Below are 24,067 nucleotides of genomic sequence, written 5' to 3'. Positions count from 1 at the left end.
TATTAGTTCCACTTTACTTGACATGTTTCAATAATCGGAATTTGGATGTTTGTGAATCGTTCTCGAAGCTCCCACGGCCGAATCGCTTAAGGATCTAATGACGGCTGGGCATGTTGTACCGTGGTTCTAAGTATTGGATGGTGCGTCTTTACTCACGAGAGATAATGGCTCCTCATCCAGAATGAATTCTTCGGCAATGACTCTTGTTATTCCCTGGGCTGGGACTGTCGACTGGCAGTTTGTCACGCATAGCAAAAGTTTCTGCCAGTGTTAGTTGCGTAGGACCTTTCTTTTTGTCTTCGGTTTTCTTAACATACTCCTCATATTGTTTGTGGTAGTATTTCGCTAAATGCTTGATTAGATTGGTTGTATTAAAACTTCTTACACCTTTACCACCACGCTTGACTTTATTTTGGCATATGTTGCACTCTGCCTCTTCGTCTTTGTCATCCTTTAAGGTGAAATGATCCTACACAGCTGACATTTTTACTGAAGTCTCTCGGTAAATTGGGAGACGGTAATGTAGTGTGTTGAAGGTGTGCAATAAAATGTGGACCGGATTTAGGGAAACCGAAGCAAAAACTGGAATGGATTATGTAACTCGGTGCGCTGGGATCGGATTTTCAAAAAACTGGATCGGAAGTCTGGATCAGAATTTTTCCGTGTCGGCTGATCCAATACCGATGCGCATTTTTTAGCCCATATCGGCGTCCGATCCAATCCAAATATTGGATCGGGACATCTGTAATACTTGCAACACGATTTGTGACCTGACTGTCCTCATTTTTCCGTTATATGAACTGGAAGTTTCGTGGACTTCTACTTTCAGTGACATCAGGTTTGTGTCAACACAGAACTGGTATTGGCGACAAGCAAAGCGTTTTTGCGCAATAGTTTAACTTTGGTCTGAACGCTTTCTCCTTTCTTATTATGATGTTAAGATTTATTAAGATGGTAATTGCTATTCATTTGGCAGAACCTAGAAGACCCAGGTTTTCTCCTTTGAACCATAATATCAAAAAAGGGGGGTGAAAAAGGCAAAGCTCCTCCCCGCCCAAAAATACAGGCAAGCACCACGTACTAGATAAGCACAAACTGTGGCGCTGGGGACTTGGGATTATCCTGATCACATATTTTTGCACCCGAATCTTAGTCACTTAATTTTGAGAATCTACCGAGACCCAATCTGACATTCATATGAATGTCATGAATCATATTTTCAGACGATTCGAATGCAGTATATACAACAATTTGGCGCAGATGACGAGAAATTAGTCTTTTAATCTGCCGTTTAGACTCGCCTGTCATGATCGTGCTCTAGTGTCTCCAGCTGGATGATGACGTTGGCAGGGTCACGATTTCATCTTATTGAGAATTCAGTCCATTGAGGGGGAAGATTCAGAACGAGGAAAAAATGATACAGAGCAACAAATGTCCTCATTGTTTCAATCTCTGTACAGGGTGACCCAAAAAAAAGTTTACACTCAGTTGACTGCTTGTTTAAAAGCCATTGAAACATATCTAAATAGGTTGTCATGCTTAAGTGATTCATTAAGGTCACTCAATGCAGCTGGTAATCTCTCGTCTCTACAATTCCTGTGCTTCTGTTGAAAATGAAGAAAACTTTAGCTGTACCTGAATTGCTGCATGCCGGTTTGACACCTACTGAGATTGCAGCAAATCTGAGAATATCCAGATGTGCAGTCTACAAAGTTAAAAAGAAGCTGAAAGATACTGGAACAGCCTCACGAAAACCTGGGTCTGGAAGTGAAGATCTGTGCGGACCAAAAAGTTGATTGACAAGGTGTTATGTGGCCACCCCAGAGTCCAGATCTCAATCCCCTGGATTATAGCATATGGGCAACTGTGGAGGACAGTGCCTGTAAGAAGCCACAAACTTCTGTGACAGCCATGGAGAGGTCCATTGTTAGATCTTGGGAAAAGATGACAGCATCCTACATAAAGAAGACCTGTCAAGCGTTCCGCAGGCGCCTGGAAGCTGTTGTGACACTTAAGGGAGGACACATTGAAAAATAGAGTGTACTGTACATGTTCTTTACAATAATGTATAATTTGTGATTAAATTCTAATTCTAAACTGAATAAACATGGCATTTAAGTTGTATTATGGCAGTGTAAACTTTTTTTTGGGTCACCCTGTACTCCAACATTTTTACAGGATATTCTTTTTATCAAAGTATTTTCCCCAATTGCCAAATAAATGGTATGGTCATGACAAAGAACAGTCTTGTGCTAAATGGAATATGAAATATTAATCCCCAAAACTCTTGACATGCATAGAAAGGTATCTATTTATATATAATCTGTATTGGTTCAATACGGAACGCAAATTTCAATTCCGAATTCGGAACGATTCCTTATTTCAAGGGACGGGTGGCAAGCCTATGCCCAAGCAACCTCATCTGCGGCTGTTCTCCAAGCCCCTTCTGGATGACTGCCTGTCCAACATTGAGTGAACATCGGTTGCGTTATCTCTCGATTGGCAGACCAGGTTGGAGGTTATGTTCCTCATAAACGCAATACACTAAATGTATTTTCTACGTACATTAGTGTTAATGTATACGAAGAGGTGGCTTTTGAAGACTATTCATATGCTGTAAACATTTCAGACTATCTTTGCAGAATTTTAAATCAACATCCATTCATGTCGAGACTTCTTCCAGCCCCCCTCTGATGGATCTCGAGATTTTCCCAAGTGGGACTTGCCTAGAACATTTTTTAAACGAGATGCCCCGGCCAATTCATCTGGTTGCTTTCAATGCAGATAAGCAGTAGCTCTACTCTTAGTCCTTCAAATGAATAGCACTATCCAAATGTACATGTGGGCTACCTGGGTAACAGTACTCTGTTTATTGTCCAAAAAGCTTTTCATTGCACTAAATATAATCAATAAAAGTGAAAATCCACAGTCAAGCGTGTTTTCTTATCCCTTGGCGAGGTTCTGCAGGTTCATTTGTATTTTTAGGAATGAATGTGATATTCGCTTTTCAAAGCTTTACCAAGACGTGAAGTCGAAATGGAAGTTCAGAATTTTTGACATTAGGCTTAATCTTAAATTAGCGGAGGTTTGATTAGTTGGTGGAGTTGATTTCAACACATTCTGTGCAGTTTGTAAGTTATTTGATAGTTTCAGGGCTCCGGAGTGACTAAGCGCGAGTCAATGGGACCAATTTAGCATGCTAATAAAAAACGATACAGATCTACAAACAGATCCAAAATAGTCAAATAAATTCAAAATGCAGATCATTGTTCCAAAACACCCATACAGCCAAAACAATGTCACAAAAAACTGCCGTAACTAATTTCAAACTGCAGGACTATTTTTTTTTTAGATGCGTAATATGACCACAATAGAGAGGAGTGCTTCGGCCACTCGTGCTCACGCTGCATTCGAGGAAGGTTGGAAATCAGACATCTCAGCGACCTCAAAGCGTTCCAAGCGAATGTAAACAGCAAAGATGGCTGATCGCCACAAGTTGCTTTTTATTTTGGCCATCAAAAGACATTTTGACATCCAGAAAACCTGCCTTCTCGTGAGCGATCAAACAGTGGCGGCCTTCCAATGATATTTTTCCAGATCGAAGGTTGGAAACTCTGACTTCCCACCTTCCCCGAACGCAGCATCAGTCTGCTGGCAACATGGTGAAATGTGCATTTAGAGGCTGTGGAAACAGACAGAAGAAATGGGCTCAGGAAAGTTTCCACAAATTCCCTATGAAGAACGAGGAACAAAATAAACTGGTTAGTTGCTGCTGCTGCGGTGAAAAAAAAACAATGTGATATCACTCCGCCCTGCTTCTCTGCAGAGCTTCTGGATTACAAATGTTGCTGTTCATACTGCAAATATTGACATGCAATGGTAAGTTTTAATAACTTTATCCTGAAAACATAGCCAACACTATTGATTGCATGGGTCATCGATGATTTTCATGTGTGTATATCTTGTTTTTTAGTGGCATGCTAAGTTGGCCTAATTGACTCGCGCTACATTAGCCATTCTGGAGCCCTGAAACTAGCAAATGACTAAGAAGCTACGCAGAATTTGTTAGAATCCATTTCACCGACTAATTAAACCGTCGCGAACTCGAAGATTAAGCTTGATGTAAAAAATTCTGAACTTCCGCTCTAAGACTGCATCTGTTTGTTAGTTTGATTTCAACTATGTTGGCAACTGATCTACCTGGGTTATTGTGTCATAATTAAATTACCAGAGAACAGGGATGAACTTAATAAAAAGAAACCAACCAATAAATCAAATGCTGTACATCCAGAAAGAAAGCGGTTGTCCTAAAACAAAGTCTCCCATTTAACAACAAATATTTCAATTGGCCTTCCTTTCTCCCTGTAGATTAGACATCATGGATCTTATTCTGAGAAGAGAGGTTAAACATCTTTCATTTTGTCCTTATTTTTGACAGTGACCTGAAGCGCAGAGTCAGTGTTTTGATTGACGGATCCCTTATTATCGCCCAAGTCAAGCCAGAGGATGCCGGGAAATATACTTGTGCTCCTAGCAACAGCCTTGGCCTACCACCGACTGCCTCAGCCTACCTGACTGTGCAATGTGAGTGACCTACTCCTTAAAGCTAACCCCCAGTTTGTCTTCTCAGCATCACACTTTTGTGGGTCTGTTTTCTTCTTAAGCCATGGTATAGGAAATACATCAATCCATTTTCAATGTTGCTTATCCTCATTAGAGTAACAGGTGACCAGTGTTGTTAACACAGCGTTAGAGTTATAACGGCGTTATTTTTTTCAGTCGTGAGTAATCTAATTAATTACTTTTCCAATCTTTGCAACGCCGTTACCAGTACTGAGGATGTGAAGGGGTGCGTTAGCGGCGTGACTATTTGGTTGAATGAACTGCGAGTTCTCTGATTTTGTCACAGCTGCCTGGGAGGAAAGATGAAAGAAAGGGGTGGTGATGCCGTTGCAAATGCGGTGATGTTTGGCTAGGTGGCTCAGAGCGTTAGCATAGCATTCGCGATCTCGTTAGCATTAGCGTTTAGTGTGGCGAGCGTCATCTTAAACTCTTTTTTTGCATTCAGTTCATTGCGTGCAGGTAGGTACAATTAATTGAAAATACTGTACTGTTCAGTATGCATTATCATCACTACAGTGGGGCAAATAAGTATTTAGTCATAACTAATTGTGCAAGTTCTCCCACTTGAAAATATTAGAGAGGCCTGTAATTGTCAGCATGGGTTAACCCTTAACCATGAGGGACAGAATGTGGGAAAAAAAACCCAGAAAATTGCATTGTTTGATTTTTAAAGAATTTATTTGAAAATCATTGTGAAAAATAAGTATTTGGTCAATACCAAAAGTTCATCTCAATATTTTATGTACCCTTTGTTGGCAATAATAATAATAATAATAATAATATATATTTTTTTTTAATTAACCACGTTAAAATATTTGATGCAATTAACGCACATGCCCCGCTCAAACAGACTAAAATGACAGTACAGTGTAATGTACGCTTGTTACTTGTTTTTTTGGTGTTTGGCTCCCTCTGCTGGCGCTTGGGTCCAACTGATTTTATGTGTTCGTACCATGAGTGAGCATGGTGTAGTTATTGACATCAACAATGGCACGCTACTAGTTTATTTTTTTGATTGAAAATTTTACACATTTTAATAAAACGAAAAAATGAAGAGGGGTTTTAATATAAAATTTCTATAACTTGTACTAACATTTATCTTTTAAGAACTGCAAGTCTTCCTATCCATGGATCGCTTTAAGCGATTGTTAATAATGTTAATGCCGTCTTGTCTATTTATTGTTATAATAAACAAATACCGTACTTATGTACGTATGTTGAATGTATATATCCGTCTTGTGTCTTATCTTTCCATTCCAACAATAATTTACAGAAAAATATGGCATATTTTATAGATGGTTTGAGTTGCGATTAATTACGATTAATTAATTTTTAAGTTGTAATTAACTCTTAAAAACTTTAATCGTTTGACAGCCCTAATATTTTTTCCTTTTTTTGTACAACCCCCCCACCCCTGCTGTCTTAGCAGAGAATGGTTTAACCCCGCTTTGGTGCACTCAAGACTACACTACGTACAGTTGTGGTCAAAAGTTTACATACACTTGTTAAGAACATAATGTCATGGCTCTCTTGAGTTTCCAGTTATTTCTACAACAACTTTTTCTCCGATAGAGTGATTGGAACAGATACTTCTTTGTCACAAAAAACATTCATGAAGTTTGGTTCTTTTATGACTTTATTATGGGTTAACAGAAAAAGTGATCAAATCTGCTGGGTCAAAAATATACATACATGGATCTGAAAAAGCGAATCATTGACTTGAACAAGTCAGGAAAGTCACTTGGAGCCATTTCAAAGCAGCTGCAGGTCCCAAGAGCAACAGTGCAAACAATTGTTTGTAAGTATAAAGTGCATGGCACTGTTTTGTCACTGCCACGATCAGGAAGAAAACACAAGCTATCACCTGCTCCTGAGAGAAAATTGGTCAGGAGGGTGAAGATTCAATCGAGAATCGCCAAAAAGCAGATCTGCCAAGAATTAGAAGCTGCTGGAACACAGGTGTCAGTGTCCACAGTCAAGCGTGTTTTGCATCTCCATGGACTGAGAGGCTGCCGTGCAAGAAGGAAGCTCTTGCTCCAAAAGCGGCACCTTTAGGCTCTACTGAAGTTTGCTGCTGATCACATGGACAAAGACCTTCTGGAGGAAAGTTCTGTGGTCAGACGAAACAAAAATTGAGCTGTTTGGCCACAATGCCCAGCAATATGTTAGGAGGAGAAAAGGTGAGGCCTTTAACCCCAAGTACACCATGCCTACCGTCAAGCACGGTGGTGGTAGTATTATGCTGTGGGGCTGTTTTGCTGCCAATGGAACTGGTGCTTTACAGAGAGTAAATGGAAATGGAACTGGTGCTTTACAGAGAGTAAATGGAATAATGAAGAAGGATGATTACCTTCAAATTCTTCAAGATAACCTAAAGTCATCAGCCCGAAGATTAGGTCTTGGGTGCGGTTGGGTGTTCCAACAGGACAATGACCCAAACACACATCAAAAGTGGTAATGGAATGGCTACATCAGGCTAGAATTAAGGTTTTCGAATGGCCTTCCCAAAGTCCTGACTTAAACCTCATTGAGAACTTGTGGACAATGCTGAAGAAACAAGTCCATGTCAGAAAGCCATCAAATTTAACTGGACTGCACCAATTATGTCAAGAGGAGTGGTCAAAGATTCAACCAGAAGCTTGCCAGAAGCTTGTGGATGGCTACCAAAAGCGCCTAATTGAAGTGAAAATGGCCAAGGGACATGTTATCAAATATTAGCACTGCTGTATGTATATTTTTGACCCAGCAGATTTGATCACTTTTTTCTGTTCACCCATAATAAAGTCATAAAAGAACCAAACTTCATGAATGTTTTTTGTGACAAAGAAGTATCTGTTCCAATCACTCTATCAGAGAAAAATCGGAGTTGTAGAAATAACTGGAAACTCAAGAGAGCCATGACACAAATGTATGTAAACTTCTGACCACAACTGTACGTGCCCTGAAGCGGGAAATTAAAATCTTTCATTGTTACAAACTCTAAACATGGCAAGTCATCATAAATCTGGTGCGCAGAAATGAAAAGAAAAAAGAAAAAGAGATGAAGATCATAGAGGTGAACGAGAAAAAATGATGAAGTATGTAAAAGGGGTACAAGAAGCCAGAGAATTAGGGCTTGAGTTGGCTTTGGGCGGTGATGTCGGTAAGTGAACAACGGCTGCTAACACTGAACGTATACATTCGCGATCACTGTGACCAAAGCCCGATTCGAGTCCGTCACTGGCCGCTTGTAGCCTATTTATTTGCGGTATGACAAAACATCCTGCTCGCGTTGAGCCGAGGAAAGAGAAGGTGATGGGAGATCAGGGTTATATGTTAGTCTGTGGGGAGCAGGTGCGCAAGGCTGAACAGACTCTGGTCCGGCAGCTGGATTTATCTTGGGTTTACAACCCACTGTGTATTATAGCAAACGCTAATACGAATCCATCACCAAAACAGCATAAACGAGCAGCAGTGGAACAGCAGAGGAGCCTGTCAGGGAGAGACAGGGAGCTGTCAGGCAGCCCACAGTCAGAGCTGAGGAGGGGGCGCGTCCCGGGTCCCATTCAGCGCAGCAGCTGCAGATCGGTAGGGAGCGTGTGTCAGTCAGTCTGCATTCATTACGAATGCTGTTGTTGTTGTTGATGTTGTCATGCATTAGTAGTAATGAAGACCTATCTTTTACAGAGAATGATCAAAATGATGTAAATCGTGACAAGCCGGTGGCAGGGGTGGGGTGTGGTGGGGGGCCCTATAATGGTCTCTTGTCCCCGGGCCCCTGCAAGTCTGTTGACAGCCCTGCCTGTACCTTATGGTATTTGTTTTACCATCGCTAGACACACAAAACCAGCTTGAGTGAACTCTTGTAACTGGTAGGAAACGTTCATGACAGCGTTTACTTACCCTAAATTTTGTGTAAAGTGATAGATGATGATCACATTAATGTGGAATCATGTTGGAGGTGTTGCCTGCATGTCCACTGTCCATCCTCTTCTAAGTTGCAGCCGTCTGTTTGTTTTCAGTAGCCGAAGTACTCCCATACTAAAGACTGTTTATTTTTGAGGGGGGGGGGGGGGGCTCAGGTGTAGTGTCACTGACAGACACAAGACAGAACAACAACTGGAAGGGGATGAGTGAGCACTGCTGCTGCTCGCTACATTTTTTGGACCTCAGAAATACCTAATACCGTAACTATGGTATGACAAATAATTTTAGTGGTTCTGAAACCGTGACGTTTGCATACCACGCTAAACTGTGAAACCAGTAATCGGCACATGCCTATTGCCCATGTTGTCACTTTGATAATACATAAAGCATATCTATTATGCCACTTTGTGTTCTCGTCACTAAAATCACTACATTATCCATCAGTGTACAAGTAACTACAGAAAAAAAACACATCATTTGGACATTTCAGCAGTCATATTGGAAGCAGAATGACAATATAATACTGAAATCGGCAGTAGTCACGGCAACAGATGTTTTGCATTCTCTCACTCACCTGCCTCTTCAGATTGTTATACATTAGCATGTGCTGTGTGTGACAAACTGACACAGGAAACACCGATCTTGGGAAAGAGGGAGGGTGAGCAATGGGATTACATCATAGCTGTTAGAGCAGCTATATTTTTTCAGTGTTACACTGCAGAGGGCTCCCACCAAACATTGTCATTTGTCATGTATGGTAATGCAATTTCACAATTCCACATCAGACTTTAAATTGGTCATTATTTTTGCTTTTTTAACATTTTATCACTGAATCTTTCACCCGCAATTTCCCACCTTTACTAATAGCAGTCTGTCTCCCTAAGGTCCTTTCCAGTGAATAACTGCTTTTTGCATTGTGAACCAGCAGGTCGGGAGCTATAGTGGTGCCTGCGAGCAATAACTGTGTCTGTGAGCTATTTTTAGAAACTTGGCTGATATTCTTGTCTGTGATGCTGCTGGCAGCGATCCTCTGTGTTCTTTATGCCAGAGAGCTGCCAAGAATGGTGGTTTGGACTTTGGAGGTTACAAAGTTAATCTGGTGATATCGCGCTAATATTTTTTTTCACTCTATTTCACTCTAGCGCTACCTATTTTTTTTTTTTTTTTTTTTAAACATCTCCTCTCCTTTACAGTAGAAGATGTCGTTATCGTGCTCACAGTCACACCGCCTACTCCACTCCTACCTCCTCTGCTGGCGTCGCTCTACCTTACGTCATCTACAACATCTCTCTCTTTCTCGCGCTCTCTCTCCGTGGGAACAATCTTTATCGCGATATACATTGCTTTGTGCATATTTAAAATTTGTCCAAACTAGAGCTGGGCAATTCGGCCTTAAGTATATTGAGCAGATTTACCTTGATAACGATAAATTCACCCAAACAGACTTTTAAATAATTTGAAAATCTGAATAAATACATAAAATATAATACTTGTTATTTATTTACTAGCTTTCAATTTAACATACAGTGGGGCAAATAAGTATTTAGTCAACCACCAATTGTGCAAGTTCTCCTACTTGAAAAGATTAGAGAGGCCTGTAATTGTCAACATGCGTAAACCTCAACCATGAGAGACAGACTGTGGGGAAAAAAACAACAACTGAAAATTACATTGTTTGATTTTCAAAGTATTTATTTTCAAATTAGAGGAAATAAGAGCTGTCGAAGGACACCAGAGACAAAATTGTAGACCTTCACCAGGCTGGGAAGAGTGAATCTGCCATCGGTAAACGCTTGGTGTAAAGAAATCAACTGTGGGAGCAATTATTAGAAAATGGAAGACATACAAGACCATTGATAATCTCCCTCGATCTGGGGCTCCATGCAAGAGCTCACCCCATGGCATCAAAATGAAACAACAACGGTGAGCAAAAATCCCAGAACCACACGGGGGGACCTAGTGAATGACCTACAGAGAGCTGGGACCACAGTAACAAAGGCTACTATAAGTAACACAATGCGCCGCCAGGGACTCAAATCCTGCACTGCCAGACGTGTCCCCCTGCTGAAGAAAGTACACGTCCAGGCCCGTCTGCGGTTCGCTAGAGAGCATTTGAATGATCCAGAAGAGGACTGGGAGAATGTGTTATTGTCAAATGAAACCAAAATAGAACTTTTTGGTACAAACACAGGTTCTCGTGTCTGAAGGAGAAAGAATACTGAATTGCATCCGAAGAACACCATACCTACTGTGAAGCATGGGGGTGGAAACATCATGCTTTGGGGCTGTTTTTCTGCAAAGGGACCAGGACGACTGATCTGTGTAAAGGAAAGAATGAATGGGGCCACGTATCGAGAGATTTTGAGTGAAAATCTCCTTCCATCAGCAAGTGCATTGAAGATGAGACGTGGCTGGGTCTTTCAGCATGACAATGATCCCAAACATACAGCCAGATGAACAAAGGAGTGGCTTCCTAAGAAGCATTTCAAGGTCCTGGAGTGGCCCAGCCAGTCTCCAGATCTCAACCCCATAGAAAATCTGTGGAGGGAGTTGAAAGTCCGTGTTACCCATCGACAGCCCCAAAACATCACTGCTCTAGAGGAGATCTGCATGGAGGAATGGGCCAAAATACCAGCAACAATGTGTGAAAAGCTTGTGAAGAATTACAGAAAACGTTTGGCCTCTGTTATTGCCAACAAAGGGTAAATAACAAAGTATTGAGATGAACTTTTGGTATTGACCAAATACTTATTTTCCGCCATGATTTGCAAATAAATTCTTTAAAAATCAAACAATGTGATTTTCTTTTTTTTTTTTTTTTTTTTTTTTTCCACATTCTGTCTCTCATGGTTGAGGTTTACCCATGTTGACAATTACAGGCCTCTCTAATATTTTCAAGTGGGAGAACTTGCACAATTAGTGGTTGACTAAATACTTATTTGCCCCACTGAATTTAACAATTATACATTTAATGTAAATATTAAGTACCGAATTTTTCGGACTATAAGTTGCATCTGGGTATAAGTCGGCACCCGCCCAAAAATGCGCAATGAAGAGGAAAAAATATATATATAAGTCGCACTGGAGTAAAGTCACATTTTTGGGGGAAATTAATTTGAGAAAATTCAACGCATAGAACAGATATGTCATCTTGAAAGGCAAATTAGAATAAAAATACAATAGAGAACAACATGCTAAATAAGTGTACAGTATGATAATGTTACATGATGCATGAACAACGAAATGCGAACGTGGCCGATATGTTAACGTGACATAGCTATCAAGAGTTATTCAGATAACTATAGCTTAAATAACATGCTCACAAGTTTACCAAACCATCAGTGTCACTCCAAAACACCAAAATAACATGTGAAATGATATACCGTAATAATGTGTTAATAATTTCACACCTAAGTCGCTCCAGAGTATAAGTCGCACCAAACCACGCCAAACTATGAATAAAACTGCGACTTATAGTCCGAAAAATATGGTATATAAAGATCTCGTGAACAATAAGCATTTAAGTATAAAAATTTGAAATGGCTTGTATGACTTTGTACAACATTGTAAATATTGCTATGGCCACTGTTCAAAGATGTCAGTGTCAAAAAATGACTTACAGCAAGAAGGGCTTGAACAGTGCACTTCAAACAGAGGGCAACAAGAGTATCAGGCAACTTATTATTAATGACTGTTTTGACATGACCACTCAACAAAGTAGTGTTTACTTCACAGGGCTGTACACTAAGCTTTTTCATCAGGAGCACAGGTTAAAAAATTGGGAGCACAGAAAAAAAATTGGAGATTTTTTTTTTTTTTAAATAGCTTATAGTGCACTTTTATTATGAACATCAAATAATGAACATATACAGTACATGCACTATTGGTATCTAATGGCAAAATACATTGTTGTCCCATTTCTTATAGTCAAGACGCCTAGCATGCTTGGTTGAATTCATCCAGCGATCTACGGCAGGAGTTACAGTCATGTGAAAAAATTATATAGTATATGAGTAGTCAGAGAGGTCCACTACTAAGATTCACCAACCTTGGCCAGTACTTATACATATTTGTGGATTTACAGTGTCACATAAATGAGAACTATAACCTACCATCTGCTCAGGGGCATCACATAAAATTGTATTGACGTGACAGCACATGTAACGCACATGGAGATGGAGCGGATTTAAGAGCAAGCGACTTCATTTCATTTTTAAAAGATGGCAATGGTGTCACTATATGTCTTAGAGTGTTAAGAGTGTTTTTTAAGACTTTGCAACAACGCAAGAACACTGTAGTTATGTGTCTTGCCGCTCGGTCCGAATGCATCTACTGCAGGAGTAGCAGGTACTGCAGGTCTCCCTCCTTTAAAACACCTGAATCAAATGATCAGCTCATCAGTAACCGCTGCAGGAGCCTGATAACGATTCTAATTATTTGAGTCAGGTGTGTTGGTGGAGGGAGACATGGAAAACAAGCTGGATAGGGGCCCTTGAGGACAGGAGTTGGCTGCCCCTGATCTACTGTTATGCTTGGATTACGCGGGTACGCTAGTTTTAGGGTCCGCTCATTTGACTACGGGAACACTAACGTCCGCTGGCCTTATTTACAGAATTTAAAATCTTATAGCGTTAGCCAAGAAAAGCATTTCAGCCAATCTGATTGGAATTTGTAAATCTTGCTAGCATTGTCGCTGCTAACACTGGCTGTCGGCATATCTTCGGACTCGATACTGTCAGACCCAGAAAGCATCTCCTGCTCCATTTCTCTCGCCAATTTCCTTTCCCTTTTTGGTTAAAATCTTTTGAAAATAGCACTCAATTTTCTTCCTTTCCACTTTACAGCGATTGTAATCCCGCTGTTTCATATGCTCCAAACGACAAGGGTCAGTTGAATTTTACCTCAGTCAATAACGTTATGTTTTAACCCACGTTTTATTGGTCACGCCACCAATCATCAGCCCTATCGGAGGAATACGGAGCCTGTAAGGATTGTCAGCTCTCAAATAACTAATGGTTCATTGTAAACTAAAAAAGACGGGGATGAAGACATCATCAAATCTGTCATATTTAATAAGAGCAAAATGTAAATTGAAGGGGTAAAATCTGTGCTCGTACTCGTTCTCCCATTTTTTCTTTCTTAACTCGCAACAAATTATTTGTAGGCGCGAATGCGAGCAAAACCTTTGCGTTCCCACTGAGTAAGACTAGCAAGTTAAGCATTTCTGGTGTCAGGTTTTTCCAGAGCATTTTTCTGAAATAAACGCACACACACATTCAAGGGGAAGTTCAGAATTTTTGACATTAGGCTTATTCTTCGAGTTAGTGGTGGGTTAATTCGTCGGTGGAGTTGATTACAACCAATTCCGTGCAGTTTGTCAGTTATTTGTTAGTTTCATGGCTCTGGAGTAGCTAAGCTAGTGGGAGTCAATGGTCCCACCTTAGCATGCCAATAAAAAACAACATATGCAGGCATGAGAATCACCGATGCCCAATGCAATCAATAGCGTTGGCTATGTTTTCAGCATAAAGTTATTAAAATTACCATTGTATGTCAATAATTATAATACTATGTACAGTTCAGGAAATTTTATTACTTTGCCCTTATTAGAGAGAATCTTTCATTTTGTCATGCGCTTTCTTTAAATTTGTGTTTGAGCAGATCCTGCCCGGGTTGTAAACATGCCATCTGTACTCTACGTGGCCATTGGACTGCCGGGCTTTATCCGATGTCCTGTAGATGCCAACCCGCCTGTAACTTTGGTTAGGTGGAAAAAAGATGGTCTCCCACTTCGGATAGATAAGGTAAACAGAAGCACTCATGCAACTTTACTCTCATTCATGTGTAAGAATTTGTAGAGAAAAAAAATTACATGATTTACTGCATCAGTCAAAGCCACATTCCTCTACAGCAGGTATCTTTTATTCAACAGGTCAGAGGAAGGTGCACCTTTTATATCCAGTGTGGCTAATAACGACGTTAGAGTATAACGGCGTTATTTTTTTCAGTTGTAATCTAATTAATTTCTTTTCCCATCTTTACAATGCCGTTATCGTTACTGAGGATGTGAAGGGGAGCGTTAGTGCGTTACTACAAATTTTTTTTTTTAATTTTTTTTAAGTTTTCTGAAAATTTTCACACATCTGCCTGCCTGCCTGCCTGCCTGTCCTGGAAAGTGCAGAGGGGGAGGTGGGAAGTGGGTGGTGACACCGTTGCAAACGCGATGATGTTTGGTTAGGTGGCCTAGAGCGTTAGCATACCATTGGTGTTCCCGTTAGCATTAGCATTTAGCGTGGTGAGCGTCATCTTAAACTTTCCATCAACTTTTTTTACATACAGTTCGTGGCGTCCAGGCGGATACAATCCATTGAACATAATGTACTGTTTTCCTGCTGAGAGCATTATCATCACCAAGTTGGCGTACTTGTAGACGCTACAATATAATAATTTTTTTTTTCTAATTACCAGAAGTAGTCACTTGCACTAAACTTTTCTTGAAAGACGCATCCTTGAACCTTGTGTGATGTTTTTTAGTCAAAGCAACTAAAGCAAAGGCATGAGATTCAGAGCCTCACCTGCATATTGAAAAATATACTGTACCTACAGTATATACAGTGGGGCAAATAAGTATTTAGTCAACCACTAATTTTGCAAGTTCTCCCACTTGAAAATATTAGACAGGCCTGTAATTGTCAACATGGGTGAACCTCAACCATGAGAGACAGAATGTGGGAAAAAAACCCAGAAAATCACGTTGTTTGATTTTTAAAGAATTTATTTGCAAATCATGGTGGAAAATAAGTTTTTGCTCAATACCAAAAGTTTATCTCAGTACTTAGTTATGTACCCTTTGTTGGCAATAACAGAGGCCAAACGTTTTCTGTAACTCTTCACAAGCTTTTCACACACTGTTGCTGGTATTTTGGCCCATTCCTCCAGGCAGATCTCCTCTAGAGCAGTGATCTTTGGAGTTGTCATTGGCTAACACGGACTTTCAACTCCCTCCACAGATTTTCTATGGGGTTGAGGTCTGGAGACTGGCTAAGCCACTCCAGGACCTTGAAATGCTTCTTACCAAGCCACTCCTTTGTTGCCCTGGCTGTGTGTTTGGGATCATTGTCATGCTGAAAGACCCAGCCACGTCTCATCTTCAATGCCATTGCTGATGGAAGATTTTCACTCAAAATCTCTCGATACATGGCCCCATTCATTCTTTCCTTACACAGATCACTCGTCCTGGTCCCTTTGCAGAAAAACAGCCCCAAAGCATGATGTTTCCACCCCCATGCTTCACAGTGGGTATGGTGTTCTTCGGATGCAATTCAGTATTCTTTCTCCTCCAAACACGAGAACGTGTGTTTCTACCAAAAAGTTCTATTTTGGTTTCATCTGACCATAACACATTCTCCCAGTCCTCTTCTGGATCATCCAAATGCTCTCTAGCGAACCGCAGACAGGCCTGGATGTGTACTTTCTTCAGCAAGGGGGCACGTCTGGCATGGCAGGATTTGAATCCCTGGCAGCGCAATGTGTTACTGATATTAGTCTTTGTTACTGTGGTCCCAGCTCTCTGTAAGTCGTTCACTAGGTCCCCCCGTTTGGTTCTGCGATTTTTGCTCACCGTTCTTGTTATCATTTTGACGCCACGGGGTGAGATCTTGCATGGAGCCCCAGATCAAGGGAAATTATCAGTGGTCTTGTATGTCTTCCATTTTGTAATAATTGCTCCCACAGTTGATTTCTTTACACCAAGCGTTTTACCTATTGCACATTCAGTCTTTCCAGCCTGGTGCAGGTCTACAATTTTTTCTCTGGTGTCCTTTGACAGCTCTTTGGTCTTGGCCATAGTGGAGTTTGGAGTGTGACTGACTGAGGTAGTGGACAGGTGTCTTTTATACTGATAATGAGTTAAAACAGTTACCATTAATACATGTAACGAGTGGAGCTTTTTTTTTAGAAGTTAGACCTTTTTGACAGCCAGAAATCTTGCTTGTTTGTAGGTGACAAAATACTTATTTTCCATTCTAATTTGGAAATAAATTCTTTAAAAATCAAACAATGAAATTTCTGGGGGGGGGGGTTTCACATTCTGTCTCTCATGGTTGAGGTTAACCCATGTTGACAATTACAGGCCTCTCTCATCAATTCAAGTAGGAGAACCTGCACAATTGGTGGTTGACTAAATACTTATTTGCCCCACTGTAAATTAGGGGTGTGAGGATGCACACAAGTCACGGTTCAATGGCTTTTTTTTCTCACAGCATTTGAAAGTTTGTATATCGTTACACTCTTATAATAGTGAAATTTAAAGAAAAAGTCAAGGTATGACCTACTTTTTTTAATAAAAAAATCAGTTCAATTAGTTTATACACTTTTTTTGTGAAAGATGTTGTAAAATGTGCTTGTAATTACTTTTTTAAAGTAAAAATAACCACACTGTTTATAACAAGACGACATGACAAAACATTTCAGATGATAATATGTATAATAAATGATACAATAATAATAATACGAACAAAAGACAGGAAAAGCCCATTATAAAGTCATTTGGAGGACCCAAGAGGACAGAACGAAATATATAAATGCATAAAAGATTACATTCATGAAACTCAAATGTGATACATTAAAGACTCTCAGATTCCTATTTTCCGTGCCTAAGCAGATAAACAGGACAGGTTTGAAAAATAATCGTTGTAAAAGGCCAATAGTTGATTGTGTGTAGTTTAAATTGTATTTGAGAAACAATCTTTTCGATTTTTATAAATTGTTTATGGATTTATTTTGGACCTACGCTAATATTTAAACGACGTAACATCCAGTTGTAAATCACCAGACAGCCGCATCTCATAAGACCGCTTCCCCGTTGAGTTGAAACGGTATCTATCCTTCGCCTCTTTAACATCTAAACCGTTTTAATTTGATTTGACCAGCTGATGTCCGCTCGATTTGTCTTGGAGTGGCTCTTCTGTTTTCGGGTTGGTTTGCACGCCTCGGAGAGCGCAGTGAGGTATCTTATTTGTGTTTGCAATTGTTTATTTGCCCACTGTGAAATAGTAATTATTTGTATAAATTTTAGTTTCACGGTGTCGTAAAGGGTATACTGTATGCAGAATAAAGAAACCTTACACATCACACCAGTCGATCTCACGTCGTCATTCCGAGGGGCTGCTACAAATAAGTAAATTCATGAAGTGCTGCAACACATGTCCATGAAATAATTAATTAAATCAACACTAGGTAGCTTTTCAACCTTTATAAAATATTTTCACATTTGTGGTGATATATGTCGACTGACAGCTGGTTGAATGTCACCTCTTTTATACCTTGAGGGGGTTTGTATCGTGTTCACGGGCACTAATTAACTATGAGGAGGGTGGCAGGGACCCGGCCACACAAAAAAACTACAAAGGTGCTGACTGCTTTAGGACATTCGTCACTTCCCAATTTCCCTATTCATTTTAAAGATGGAAGTCAATGTAAACGCTTTCACGAGAATTCTGCAGAGATGGCAGAGCAACAAAAGAGAGAAAAAGTTTTGTCCGAGGAGGGAAAAAAAAGAGCGACTACCAGGATATTCAAGAATAAACATTGGCCCAGCTTTCACTGGCTGACGAGTTCGGGTGGGGTGAGGGAGGTCAGTAGCCACACTAAGCCACACGGTTGCTAAACGTCATATGCTATTGTTTAGCCGCAACTACATTCATTATCTTTTTACTAGAGATCAAACCGAAAATCGGCGCTGAAAACATTTGGCTGAAATAGCTAAAATTGCATTTTCGGTTTTCGGTTGAAAGGCTGAAAGTTTACCTGAAAGTATGAAGAACCTTAGTCCTCTTGTGATGAAGTAATCAAAACACAGAGATCTAACACTTCTGGCTTGATGGCTTACTTACTGTCGCTGTGAACCCACCCTCCTAGTGGCGGTTTTATGGGGGTGCCACGGGGGCACTGGCCTCCTCTCTAATTTGAATGGCCCCTGAAGTGCCCCGGTTCCCATTTTATTCCAAAGCATGGAAACGGTGAATCCTTTTTATTTGAAGTGAGAGACAATGAGATATTGTTGTCGATAGAGCACGTTATATAAATGCTACTTTTGTGTTTAAAATGGCTTTTCAAAAAAGATACATATAGATTACAATTATTGTTGCATGTATTGTATCATTACTCGCACACATTATGATTAAATTTAAATTATTACAAACTTGACTGGTTTCTACCAGTAGTAGTTTTTACCAGATGTTTTTACCACCTCATGCTGGATAATCTGTGTATTGCCTTGTTGACCAAACAAAACACTGACCAAAAATGGCAGTAACACTTAGCCCCGGACGTTACACGGTGGTCCCTTCTTGGCCCTTCTTTCAGAAAAATCCTAGAATTACCACAGCACCCTCCCATTAGGTTCCAGAATCGGCACCTTTCAAACTAAATTTCTCGAGCCTCTGGGGTTGTAGAACCAATGCCAAATATAAATAAATAAATAAATAAATAAAAAATGAATTATATGCATATGTATTTTTTGGCTAAGTGTTTCCAATATTCGGTTTTCGGTTTCGGCCAAGAGTTTTGCTTTCGGTACATCCCTACTTATTACTATTTGTCCCTCAGAAACAAAAATGTTGTTTGATCCAAGGCAGATCATGATTTTACAACACTGTGTGGGTGTGCGCTGGTCTTCATGGGATACGTCTTCCATTGTTGTCCACCAGCCTTGCTAAAATTGACCAAAACTGAAAAGTTACCTAGTGTTGCTTTAATAGTGAAATTGTTTTGTATGGTTTGACATTAAATGAGCTGGTATTTTAATGAATTGATTACACTTTATGTATTTAATTCTCATTTTAATTAATTAATGACACATTTAAGTGGTTATTTCAAGATATTATATATCAATCTCTCGGGGGGCCGACCATCAGGTCAGTTTTGTATATTGTCCTAATGCAAATGAGCAAGTCAATATCCTTCCCTGGGCCAATCCATGTGCAGTACACAGTGGAAAAATACTAGTCAGCGACCAAGTGTAAACAATGAATTCCTATGCCACCTTATCACGTCTTTGCGGAGGAGAATAAGTTTGAACACAGTAATAGAACAGCAATGAACAAATATGTATGATTAGACGTAGTTACGTGAAATCCATTGAGTGTTAATGTCATTTATAGTACCCTGGTTGGAGCCAAATGGACGATGGGAGCATCCGTGTGGCAGAGGTGACAGAGGACTCTCTCGGCACCTATACCTGCATGCCTTACAATGCCCTGGGTTCCATGGGTTGGTCCCCTCCTGCTCCCCTGGTGCTAAAGGTACATTTGCTGCTGTTAAATCATTATATGATCATATGACATGTTTTTGTGCTTGGGTTTAAAACAGGCATTTATTTCTAGTTTTCTGTACAAATGATCGAACAAACGGAATTTTTACTAATCAAATTATAATATAATATAATATAATATTATATTATATTATAAGTAGGGCTGTCAAACAATTAAAATTTTTAATTGAGTTAATCACAGCTTAAAAATTAATTAATCGTAATTAATTGCAATTCAAACCATCTCTAAAATATGCCATATTTTTCTGTAAATTATTGTTGGAATGGAAAGATAAGACACAAGACAGACATAAACTTTCAACATACGGTACATGAGTACTGTATTTCTTTATTATTACAATAAATCAACAAGATGGCATTACCATTATTAACATTCTGTTAAAGCGATCCATGGATAGAAAGACGTGTAGTCATTAAAAGATAACTGTTAGTACAAGTTATAGAAATTTTATATTAAAACCCCTCTTCATGTTTTCGTTTTAATAAAATTTGTAAAATTTTCAATCAAAAAATAAACTTGTAGCCCGCCATTGTTGATGTCAATAATTACTTACACAATGCTCATGGTTGCTCAAACCTATAAAATCAGTCGCACCCAAGCGCCAGCAGATATGTTTGAGCGGGGCATTTGTGCGTTAATTGCGTCAAATATTTTAACGTGATTAATTTAAAAAATTAATTAACGCCCGTTAACGCGATAATTTTGACAGCCCTAATTAAAACCCCTCTTAATGTTTTCGTTTTAATAAAATTTGTAAAATGTTCAATCAAAAAATAAACTAATGGTTCACCATTGTTGATGTCGCTGAGCGGGACGTCACATGGGTTCCCTGCCGTTCTTCCACAGTGTCTTTGACTACGTAAGATAGTGATTAAAATAAACCACAAGGTGTCAATGGCGAGTTTTAAATTAATTAAGAGATCTAGCCAAGGCAAAGTCTGAGTAAGTTTTATGTGTATTTTGCATAGCTTTTTTGATTGGGAATGCCAGTTCTCTTTGCATTGAGCGCTTTTCTTTTTGTGAACATTATTTTTTTGAGAGATAGGAATATTATTTTTGTTGTGCTTTCACTAAATGATACTGTAGCGACTTAACTGTTCCGCCCAAATGCATGATGGGAAGTTGGGCAACCATGAGTGTCAGTGGTGGCTGCAAATGGTATACAGTGTGTTCTGCGTTGTGTTCAATTAAGCGTGTTAAGAAAAAGATCGTTTCCTGTCATTCTTCCCCACATCGTTTGCCACAATACTTGACAACGACTGTGTCCACTCGCATTTCTCTGCCTTTTCGCTGTCAATGTGCTAAAACGGCAACATTGTGAACTGTTTGAGGCAAGGCATGAACGGGTCATTCATGCATGCAGTAATTGCGTCAAATATTTTAATGTGATCAATTTAAAAAATTAATTACCCCCCATTAACGCAAGAAATTTGACAGCACTAATCATATATACTGTAAGTCAAACATAAGTCAAAGCATTCCAACAATTATTATGCAAAAATGTATCTTAATACTGTATGGCCATGCAGCAGTTGACTTTTGAACCAATTTTTCTGTTGTTTCACATTTACGCAACACTCTAAAAATAAATATTAAATATACGATCAAATTCAGCTGTGGTAAGCAGAATTTTCCAGTCAAACGATTAAATACAAGTAAAAACTAGTGCTTTGGTCACCATACATTTATCAGCAGTTTTGTTTTTAAATTTAAAAAATGCGGTTTAATTATGTAAACACTTTTTTTTATCACGATAATAATAGTTTGATGGCAGTGATGACATCACTGCATCCCTTTTTTCCCACTTTATCCCTACTCCCATCCACCCACACTAACCTTTTTGCAGTCTAGTATACTGATTACCAAACTACTGAAGACGATTAAAAGCAAGTGCTATGCATGTAGAACCAACCAATCTGAGAACTTAAATGAGTGTAGTAACACCTCGAGCTAGACTAGGCTACTGGCACAGTAGTCAGTATGCTCAACTGCCACGATGATAGCGTGGGTTTATACCCCTGTTAGGAGGAGAGCATCGTGACATTAATTTCAGACTATGTAGTTACACATAAGGATTTTTGGGGGAATCTTGCTGTAAAAAAAAAAAAAAAAAAAAAAAGTAAACCGTTGTAATAGGAAATACCATATACTGTACATAATATTGAGGAGGCAGGGTGTGACGTGACACTGTGACCGATTTCAAAACGTACTGTTTACAGAACGATTTCATTTTAATAATAAAATAAAAAATAACATTTTAACCAGGGCACACTCTCATCTTATGCATGAAACAATTCAAAATATTGCAAAACTAGTGGAGGGCCTCTTTAAATGTCATTAGCAAGTACAGTATCAGGTAGAGGTGTGACAATATATCAAAAAGGTGATATATCGTGATACTTTGTAGCCCAAAAGGTTATCGATATGCTCGATGCGGAAGCATCAAATCACCATCAAATGTGATGTGATCTTTGTCAAAATCACACAGATGTAAAAACGGTGTCTGCTTTAACTAAAACCACCCAAACATTTATAGGTTTTTATTAGGGTTGTTAAACGATTAAAATTTTTAATCGAGTTAATCACAGCTTAAAAATTAATTAATCGTAATTAATCGCAATTCAAACCATCTATAAAATATGCCATATTTTTCTGTAAATTACTGTTGGAATGGAAAGATAAGACACAAGATGGATATATACATTCAACGTACTCTACATAAGTACTGTATTTGTTTATTATAACAATAAATCAACAAGATGGCATTAACATTAACATTCTGTTAAAGCGATCCATGGATAGAAAGTCTTGTAGTTCTTAAAAGATAAATGTTAGTACAAGTTATAGAAATTTTATATTAAAACCCCTCTTAATGTTTTCGTTTTAATAAAATTTGTAAAATGTTCAATCAAAAAATAAACTAGTAGCTCGCCATTGTTGATGTCAAGTTTGTCAACCCATAAAATCAGTCGCACCAAAGCGCGAGCAGAGGGGGACAAAAAATACAAGTAACAAGTGGACATGACACTGCTGTCATTTTAATCTGTTTGAGCGGGGCATGTGCGTTAATTTCGTCAAATATTTTAACGTGATTAATTTTAAAAAATAATTAATGCCCGTTAACGCGATACTTTTGACAGCCCTAGTTTTTATATATTTTTTATGAGGATAGCATGCAAACAATGACAGATGGGAGAAAAATAAGTAAGTGAACCCTCTGCCTGAGGAGACTGAAAGAGCATTTGAAACCAATTTAAGTCAGGTGTGTGCCCAATCACTGATGAGTGGTTTAAAGCTGCCCTGCCCACTATAAAACACACACCTGGTAAGAATTGTCTTGATGAGAAGCATTGTCTGATGTGCATCATGGCTCGGTCAAAAGAGCTGTCTGAAGACCTGTGATCAAGGATTGTTGATTTGTATAAAGCTGGGAAAGGATACAGAACCATCTCTAAAAGTCTGGATGTTCATCAATCGACAGTCAGAGAAGTTGTCTACAAATGGAGACAGTTTGGCACTGCTGCCTAACTTCCAAGGAGTGCCCGTCCACCAAAGATGACGTCGAGAGTTCAGCGCAGAATACTCAGAGAGGTAAAAAATAACCTTAGAGTGTCTGCTAAAGACTTACAGAAATCACTGGCACAGTCCAATATCTCTGTGCACACATCAACTATATCTAAAACAATGGCCAAGAATGGTGTTCCTGGGAGGACTCCATGGAGGATGCCAATACAGTCCAAAAACAAAAAACATTGTGTCTCATTTAATGTTCGCAACAACTTGGACACTCCACAGAAGTTTTGGCAAAATACTTTGTGGACTGATGAAACCAAAGTTGATTTGTTTGGAAGTAACACACAACGTCATGTGCGGAGGAAAAATGGAACAGCTCACCAATATCAACACCTCATCCCCATCGTGAAGCAGGGTGGAGGGAGCATCATGAGTTGGGGCCTGGACAACTTGCAATCATTAATGGAAGAATGAATTCAAAAGTTTATCAGGATGTGTTTTTCTGGAAAACCTCAGGCAGTCTATCAGACAGTTGAACCTAAAAAGAGGATGGATGCTGATACAAGACAATGATCCAAAACACAGAAGTAAATCAACTTCAGAATGGTTTCGGAAGAACAAAATACACTTTCTGGAGTGGCCAAGTGAAAGTCCAGACTTGAAACCCATTGAGATGTTGTGACATGATTCAT

General features: G+C 39.3%; 1 protein-coding gene across 5 annotated transcripts in view; it reads left to right on the top strand.

Annotated features, from left to right (window-relative positions):
• LOC130906240 (protein turtle homolog B-like) overlaps positions 1-24,067 on the top strand; it is a 204,187-nt gene that overhangs the window by 99,008 nt on the left and 81,112 nt on the right. For all 5 annotated transcript variants that reach the window (XM_057820342.1, XM_057820343.1, XM_057820341.1 and 2 more), the window contains exons 7-9: positions 4,439-4,584; positions 14,191-14,333; positions 19,692-19,832. In XM_057820342.1, the coding sequence (XP_057676325.1) occupies positions 4,439-4,584; positions 14,191-14,333; positions 19,692-19,832 (430 nt within the window). The remainder of the gene's footprint in view (positions 1-4,438; positions 4,585-14,190; positions 14,334-19,691; positions 19,833-24,067) is intronic.

This window comes from Corythoichthys intestinalis, chromosome 18, assembly GCF_030265065.1.
Source record: "Corythoichthys intestinalis isolate RoL2023-P3 chromosome 18, ASM3026506v1, whole genome shotgun sequence".
In the NCBI taxonomy this organism is placed as follows: domain Eukaryota; kingdom Metazoa; phylum Chordata; class Actinopteri; order Syngnathiformes; family Syngnathidae; genus Corythoichthys; species Corythoichthys intestinalis.
This window is presented reverse-complemented; position numbering and strand designations above follow the sequence as displayed.